At 48.0% G+C, this 8,790-nt stretch overlaps 1 protein-coding gene across 1 annotated transcript in view; it reads left to right on the forward strand.

The window, feature by feature from the left end:
* The window catches only part of WASH1 (WAS protein family homolog 1), a 48,365-nt gene that overhangs the window by 33,979 nt on the left and 5,596 nt on the right, over nt 1–8,790 (forward strand). Inside the window, exons 4-6 of the mRNA XM_009332901.1 lie at nt 2,133–2,244; nt 2,934–3,080; nt 8,109–8,245. Of these exons, the coding sequence (XP_009331176.1) occupies nt 2,133–2,244; nt 2,934–3,080; nt 8,109–8,245 (396 nt within the window). The remainder of the gene's footprint in view (nt 1–2,132; nt 2,245–2,933; nt 3,081–8,108; nt 8,246–8,790) is intronic.

Below are 8,790 nucleotides of genomic sequence, written 5' to 3' on the forward strand. Positions count from 1 at the left end.
TGGCTAAAAAGCAATCGATCTTGCTTTCATTTGGAGCTTCAGGAAGGCTTTGTTGAGCTCTCCTAGGAGAGGGGTCTGCTCACAGGTGAGAGGGAAAATTGCATCATTGATTTGAGGGAGAGAGGCAAAGCAGAAATAAATGGCCAATTTTTTTCAGCTTTGAAGGAAGTAAAAATAGTCAGATGCCCCCAGGAGCAGGGCTGGAAATAGTGTCAATCAATACAATTATGAAACATCTAGAAAAGAGGTGAACTGTGAGGTGGGAAAATTTGCTGGGGAGAGCAGTTAGGGAAGACTTACGTCCTTCAGAGGCATCTCATACTTCAGCAAAACAAGGCGATGGGACAGCCCTGTGACACATGAAATTTGCTGCAGACAGGTGCTAGGAAATGCACACTGAAAGGAACAAGAGAAGCTACTCTGAGAACCTATCAAGTGTGTAAGTGATGTGGACTTACTCCACTGAGACAGAGGGAGGGTGTGGGAAGGAAATCATGAACAGATTTGTACTTAGTGTTGGTACAAAATACAAGCTGTTAGGCTTTATTTAAAATAAAAGGATGGGGAAAGGGAGAATAATTCTGTGAGGGAGAATCTCATGAGGTTCAGTTTTGCTCATCTCTCACTCCAAAGAGAATAAAGTAGAAACAGGCTGTGTGCTCTCCTGCCATATGCATAAGGAAGGATTTTCATGCCTCCAGAAAGAGAGGAGCATGGCTATAAACAAACAGAAACACTTAAAGCTGTTTAGATAAAGAAGTGGGGGTCTTTCAGAATGATACAAGGTGAATAGGCTGCTTGTACTTGCTGTTTTTTCACTACCTACGATGGGGGGGCTTTAGCGGAGTCCATTTCTCTACTGTAATAGGGAATGTGCTGCACAGAGTGAAAATACTTGAAAAGGCAGGTTTGGTACAATTTGAAAATGAGAATCATGTATCACTACTGATGTCAGATTTGTTACTAAAAGGAATTATACAGAGTGGGGAAAAAAAGCATGGGAGCTCTCAGAAGCAAAGAGGGACTTTTGGTGAAATTTAAAGACAATACTTGAGATTGATTTTTACAGGTACAAAATGATCCGACGGAACTCTTTGTTACAAAATATTGCTGAAGTGGAGCACTATCTCTCCTCATGGGTTGTGTAGCCATAAAAATACTCTTTGCTGGTTTCATTAGAGGGGTGAAGATTCAGAACAATTTTCAGCTTTTGAGCTTGAAGCTAGGGAGATCCTGCTAGTTATGCATGGGGAAGGAAGGTCCCTTCTGAGAAGGTGACTCCATAGTTACCTGTAGCTGATGCCTGGTTCTGATGTCCCTCCTAGCTTCTGGTTGAGCCTGTGTGACAGTTCCTGCAGCGTGGTAGCGACTGTGCATGGCATGCTGGCAGTTTCAGTCGTGCCCCTGGCTGCAAGGCGTCTGCTATAACCTTTGTGGGAAAGGAATATGTCCACGTGGTGAATGCAGAGGTACTTAACCAGTGACCGCTATCCCATGCTGCCACAGAGTGCTTTTCACCTCAGTCCCAAAGCGTTTTGATGCTGATCTAGTTATGCAAAAATTATGCAAGTTAGGGTGCTTTATTGCTCCAAATGAGGACCTAATGTTGTTTTAACTGATGTGGAAACCAAATCACAAAGCTGCAAAGCAACATGGAAGAAGTTATGCAACAAACTGCTGGTATAGTAGAGGACAGGATAAGCCTTGTGAGTCCTGAACTCAGCTCATTAGCATGTGTTGCCTTTCATTTTTAACAAGTCATTTTTATTACAAATATGTTGGCAGTTGATAACTGGCTGTGGCTTTCTCGTCAGCAGTACCTGCAGAGACACCTAGGCTTGTGGCACTCTGGTGTCACAAAAAAGCTGCAGTTTTCCATCTTTCTGTGCTGTGCCTCAAACAGCCGCGGGAATGTTGTGCTGTGAGTCACGGACTAGACCTACCTTCATGTCAGAGTACATAAAACTCTCAGTGGGACCGAGACAAGTGTATCTCAACCAGCGCTATTTTGCCCTATGAAACAATCCAGTCCACCGAGGTTCACTTCCTTCCCTGAGGGCCTGAGCACTGGCTGTTGCCAAAAAATCTCTGGCTCTGGATTCTTCATCTTGAGAAAGGTGTTTGCCTCCTAGGATCTCTCAGCGGGTGGAGGCCAGCCGGGCACAGCTTCAGGCAATCGGTGAGAGAGTCACACTCGCCCAAGCGAAGATTGAGAAGATAAAGGGGAGCAAGAAGGCTATTAAGGTAGTGACTTCAGCGAAGGCTGCATGGCCTCCCTTCTTCCTTCCACTTTCTCTCTTTACTCCTGATGTAAGCTCTGGAGAAGAACAGGTGCTCGGCTGCTGCCCGCTCACCTCTCCATGCCTTGCTGCTGAGCAAGGTTGTGATGAGAATCCCCTTCCTGACTCGGCCAGTTGATGATTTTTAGACCCGTGAGCCACACAGTTCCTGGCCTTATAAGGCCTGTATAAGTTGCTGCCCCAGCTTCTCCCTAAGAAAGAGAGAAGGCATGTGCTGAGCTAAGCCCAACTCCCTCTCACTTCAAGCTCATAGACACTTTGGCTATTTGAATGAAATCTGCTGTTAGAGAGCCTCCCCTTAGTGCATCTTAATCTTGTTGAGCCATATAAAACTGGTGAAAACTCTTCTTTCCCTGTTCTTCCTCCATTTAATACAGTGTTTCAAATTCCCTTTCTGCCAGGGGAAGCCTATGATCTCCTAGCACTAGAGAGAAGTTTTGGCGCTTTTACTTTCTGAAGTGACAGCCCATGCATGATTGGGTCCATGCAGGTAGCCCTTAGGAGCCTGTTGACTCCAAGGCTGTCCATTCCCACCAGCAGCACAGATTGTGCGCTTACTCCACTCCATGTGTTTCTGTAGTCTAGGATTGCTTAGTTGTTGGGATTTTTCAGTCCCTCCTTGTCTCTCCACAGGTATTTTCCAGTGCCAAGTATCCAGCCCCTGAACGACTGCAGGAGTACAGTTCAATTTTTGCTGGTGCAGAAGACCCAGGTAAACAGAAATGGCCAAGACACAAGATTCAGAGCAAACACCGAGTGCTGGATGAGAAAGCTCTGCAGGTAAGGAGGAGGAGAACAGACCTTGAGATGAACAAGGAAAGAGAAGCTAGGAGGCTGTTAGTCTCTTTTGTGAAGTAGACCAGGGCTTTAGAATATAGGCTGGGAGCAGAACATCTTTTCAGCTTGGCCTGTTGGCAGGGGTGTGTGAGGTTAGGCTGGGAAGCTTGCAGAGCTGCTGGTTTGAGAGGGCCATGTCAGTACAAGACCTTGGCGCGGTGGTTGAGTGCTCTGGGTGGCTGCAGGCTGCCAACTCTCCAGAGCAGTTCCATTTACTGAAACTCTGCTGTTTCCCGCAGCGGTGCTGGTGGGTGCTGCTGGCTGGCCTTAAGGCTTCAGCTGTGCGTAGCAAGGCAGCTGGGATCGGGGTCATAATTGTTTGAAAAATAGTTTCTGAAGGCTCTAATATAAGCAATGGTGAGAAGGGAAAGGTAAAAGTGCTTGTGAGTGTGTCAGGAGAAAAAGAAGTCATTAGAGCATTTTTCTGTCCCAGGAAAGCAACACACTTGGATATTGTCCCTTCCTGGTTCCCAGCTAAGTTTTACATCTTGGAGGGGAAGATCATTTTGCTTCTTTACATCTTTTGTTTGTGCTTTGCTTCTCCTTTGCCTTGTGTTCAGCTATTGTAGGTTGCAAGCCCTTCAGAGAGGGGCTGAATCTCTCAGTACCCAGCACAGTTGGGGCTTCCAGGTATGTCCATAGCACAGATGTTTGCAGCTGGTGGTGTTGAAGGAGGTCCTGAAGTATTGAGTTCCTTTTAGCCTGTGGATTGAGTGGCAGAGGGAGGCTTCTTAGGGAGGTCTGAGAAGTGGTGGGTTTGGCAGGAAATGCTACCAAAGGAGTCTCCAACAATTCGGGTCAACATCCCCATCTTGGAAGGAGGGGAGGAAGAGTTGCTGTGTTTGAAGTTTAAAAGTTTCTGTGTATGTGCTGTGCCAGGAGTAGCAGATGTACTCTTCCTGATTAGGGATCAACCTGACAACTTCCCTGCTCTCCACCCCTAAAGAGACTTCCTTCCTCATCCTTGTGTGCCTTGGCCCAAATAAAACTGCCACTGAATAATTTATCATGCTAAACTTTTCTGAGTTTTAATAGAGTTGAGACCTCACACAGTGAGGTAGTTATGAATATTTCAGCCAGGCCAGGGAAGCAGGGTTGCTGGCCGAATGGACAGCTGGCAAACTCGAGCAGGGTTCGTGCTTCCTTCAAGCCCTGGCAGTAGCACAGGGCAGAGCTGCGTAGGACCTGCTGCTGGCCAGGCAGGGGAGGCCAATTACAGTTGTGCTGTCTGGCTGGTGGCCCCATCCCGTCAGAGCCAGGGGGGGGGAGCAGAGGTAGGCAGTGAGTGGGCAGGGGAGATGCTCTCCCACCCTGAAGGGCTGGTGCCAGTGTACAGCCCCTCGCACAGGGAGGGGATTGAGAAGAGCATCAGCTGGTAAAAAGCAGCGTCCTGCAAAGAGCAAATGGTGTGCCCATCCGACTGGTCTGCTGGCTCCAGTAGGCTCTGCGTGCCCTTCCCTGCTGCCCCTGCCATCTGCCTACGATGCCACCTCTTCCCTGTCCCAGGCAGTCTCTGTACCATTGCCATGTTCTGCCCTGTGTGACCAAGGCTGCCATCACCACAGGGACTTTGTTGCAGGCCCCAGGGGATGTTTGTATTTGTTCCTCCCCTCCTGTGACCCATCTTTCGATCCTCCTTTGGGGTTGTTGATCTTTCTCTGGCTTTGCTGACCCTACCTCATGCAGGGATCTTGTTACTCTTGCCAAGCTCACGCACACTAGCTCCTGCAGCTCTTCTGTGGGGCAGGGGGACGCTGCTGTGCTGGCGAGTGGCTGTCAGCTGGTGAATGATGGAGGGGCCTGCACCAGGAGCAGCTGGTGTGCTGAGCGGGGCTCAGTGCGGCCGAGCTCTGATCATGTTCCAGGGGGACAGGCCCTTCTCGGCCATAGCTGAGCACGGAGCCTCACGTGCCTTGCAGTAATGAAATGTGACAGTGGGAAGTCTAATGGTTGCATTTATGCCCTCCTCAATTATTCAGGGCTTTCAGCAGAGGCTCGCTGCCTCTTTTCACTTCTCATGAGGGCTTCTTTGCTGGGAGCAGTCGCAGTGGCCTTTGCTAACTTCACTTGCATACGCACACACACGCCCCACCAGGAAAGCAAACTCTTGCTTGTGTTTGAGGGTAAGTGGTGGCAGGCTGTGCTCAGTGTTTAGGGTTTCTGCTCTGGGGGGAAAGCAGCTGAGTTGGAAATGTGCGTGGTTCTGCAGTTTATTTAAAAATGTTTCCCTCCTGGGAAATTCTCCTTTCCCCCTCCACACCCCAAGCAAGTGAAAACTCAGTTGTTGAGAGGATGCTGTTTAGGTTAATAAGATAAGCACTCATGGATAAGAGTGCCAGAAACAGGGTCATTGTTGTAAGCCTGGAAAGCCACTTGTTTTGCATGTTGCTGTGGTAGCAGCTAGGCAGGGTTCAACAGTGAGTCGGCTGCAGCCCTGTAGGGCTTCTTAGGTGCTGGGCACTGCCTTTGCGGTGGGACCTGTGTCCGGGTGATGCAAGTGCCCCTCAGGAGGCTGGAAAACGGGGTGGGAGACATGGTCTGCCTGGGCTTGGGAACAGGTCCAAGCAAAAGTTACAGTCCACCGCTGGAGTAACCTTGCTAGGCTTCAAAAATGTCAGTAACTTGGCATGTCCTTGTGAATTCTGCCCCTCTTGGAGTCCACTGTGGGCATGGGGAGGCTAAACCAGGTTTTTGACACTTGCTCATCTTCAAGTGCTTTTCCAGCTAGCCTCAACACTCCATTGGCAAGGGGGGAATGGGGTTTCTGGTGTATCACACCAATTCCTTTTGTAATAGGGATGTAGTGTGTGCTTAATTAAATTTAAGAACCAGGGTGACTTTATATATTTTTAACTGTAGGCTTTTAGAAAGAAAAATGCCTGGAAATGCAGCGTCCTTAGGGGTTTGATCCTGTCAGGTGCCAAACCCCAGGTTGGGGTGTTTGAGCATTCAGGTGCCCCCCATATGACTTCAGTATGTCGAGGTTGCTGAACCTTTGGCTTAAGCCCTTAATGTCCCTATAAGAAAACTGATTTTTGAATGGCATCTTACCTTGTGGAATTCACAGTTGCAGGATATTATTGACGGTATGTAGCTGTTCTAAACTTCAAAACAGGTCTAGGTACTTGAATAAGACTAGCACTTTGGTGGCATTTAAATTAAAAGGATTATGTAGAGCCTCACATTTCAGAGTAATACTCATGCTTAGTGCTTTTATAACAGCCTTAGATGAGACTTATAAGTAAATGTAGGTAATGGTTGGTTTCTCACTACGCCCTTAAAGTGACACACAGTCTTCCAGTGCTAATTGAAATCTACAAAGAGAGAATTAAAAATATATATATATGACTTGAGGGCTAAGTGTGTGAACAGTTCTAGCAAAAAAGTCAGTACTCCCTCATGCTTAAAAAATTAAACATTAGGAAATGAATATTAATGATCAAAAGAACCTTTATTTTTGAATCTCTGCTTCTACAGTCTCTAAATAACAATTTATATATTTTTGCCTACTTGCTTCTGTAAAAATTCAAGATGTTTATTTCAGTGTATTTTTCACAAGTTGGAACATGTTATTTGGGGGGGAAAAATTAAATCAAAACCTCCCAGGTCTTTTCTTACAGCGTTTTATAGACTCAGAGCATCATACAAACTCTGAGTGGATTAACTGAGCTGTGACTAAGCCATTTCCCAGGATTGCTGGCTACCAAATTCAAGCCTGAAATTTCAATCAGCAGAAACTGCTTATGTTGCTGAGATGTGGTCTTAAAACTGAACCAATGGTGGTCTCCATTTCCCCCATACAAGTACAAGGAGGGAAAAAGGACTCAGAGACTGGGATAGAGCAGGGATGCTGGAAGTAGTGAGGCAGTAGGAAGCTGTGGACAGTATTTGAAGTGGTCATCTTCTGGTGCCAGAAGAAAACCTCAAGTGTGGCCAATTATTTAACCTGACAAACTGTCCTGGTTAGTGCTCTGGTTTCTTCTGGTATAAACACTTACCACAGCTGCCAGGCTGCTGCTTGTCCTAGTTTGTGAAGAAGGAACAGGAGCTGTGAAGGGGCTGAGGAAGGGTGTGGGGAGGGGTCTGGGCTGGAGGTTCATCCATCCCGGGCTGCCTCTGCGTTCACAGACTGATGCCTTTCCTCCCTCTACAGCAAAGCTTGCTGTGGGCACTGAGCTTCATCCCCCAGAGCATCTGGCAGCGGGCGCTGTCATGCTAGCTGAAACACTGGTCTGATCTGGGATGGCAATTCCTGTGCTCTATAAAAGTCAAGTAGTTCAGATGTAATAAGTCCTTTTCTAAAGGGAGCTCTATATATTATGCATGAAGTTTTAGAACCGAGAGAGAGGAGATTTCAGTTCATTAGAGTTGAAAACTCCTGCAAATCCCTCAGGCTTTGCAAAACCATCTGGCACACATTCAACCCTGCGCACTCCCTTCTGCCTGATCTCTTGCCTAGTGCAGGCACTCTGTTTTTTCCTAACCTCTTTTTCCTTTGCCTTCCCTGCATACCCCATCGGTGGGATCACATCACTTAAAACATCAACTGAAGGCAGCAGAGGCGAGGTAATAGAGATGTTTGGGGGACTCTGCCTGCATGAAAATTTCTAGTAGTTGGAGACACGGTAACAACTGCCTTTTTGACTGCGGTGCTTCATCCCTGCCTCTGGCTGTAGAGCCCAAGTGGTTGTTTTATTCTGGTGGATCCTTGCCACAGCATCACCTGTTCAATATGACCCATCTGTGGCACCAAAAGCACATGCCATGAGTCTGAACTGCTGAGATTTGTCATGAGTGTGGGGTTGCAATGTCGTCCATGTGCTTCCTTGCTCAAAGGGAGGTAGAGAGGGAGCGGTAGGGATCCCAGACCATGCAGTGGATCCAGCAGTGTGGGTTGTGGTGGCTGGGGAGAACTGTTTCAGCAGCTGTGATTTTAGTGTGTTGCTACACCTGTTATTTGTCTTCTTGCAGGAGAAGCTCAAGTATTTCCCTGTGTGCGTGAGCACCAAAATTCACCAGGAGGATGATGCAGAAGAAGGCCTTGGCAGCCTCCCCAGGAACATCAGCTCCCTCAGCTCCCTGCTGCTATTCAACACCACTGAGAACCTGTGAGAGCTGGAGCAGCACCGTGCTGCTCACCTGCCCCTGCTTGTCCTCAGAGTAGCTCTCCCTGCCCCAGGGGCAGCAGTGGCTGCTTGCTTTCCTGGGGGTCTTGCATATCAGGCTCCGTAGGACAGGGTTTCGTACCTCTCCACTGGCTTCCAGCTAGCAACCCTTTCTTCCTCACTCTTCCCCTTGGGTGGAAGGAGTTGTTTGGTCTGCACCTGATCCTCCACTCACCTGCTTTCAACCCAACTTTGCACTTCCCTTGCCTGTTTTTCCTGTCATACCCCTGCAATAATTTCTCTCTGGCCTTGAAAGCTGCTGTCACTCCTGCCCTTCTCTGCCATATGTGCCTGCCTAGGTTCTGCTCCTTCTCCCGATGGTTCCTCGCAGCAGCACTTTACTGCTGTTGCTGCTTTAATGTCTCCACTGCCTTTCACTGCAGTTCCCTTTCCCATTGGGCTTTGCCGCATGGTTCCTCCTCCTGCCCGTACTGAAGAGCTTCTTTAAGCCCTTCTCGAGCTTTCAGCTGCTGCACCTCCTCTTTATT

The sequence above is a fragment of the Pygoscelis adeliae genome, unplaced genomic scaffold (genome assembly GCF_000699105.1).
Source record: "Pygoscelis adeliae isolate BGI_AS28 unplaced genomic scaffold, ASM69910v1 Scaffold38, whole genome shotgun sequence".
Lineage (NCBI taxonomy): Eukaryota > Metazoa > Chordata > Aves > Sphenisciformes > Spheniscidae > Pygoscelis > Pygoscelis adeliae.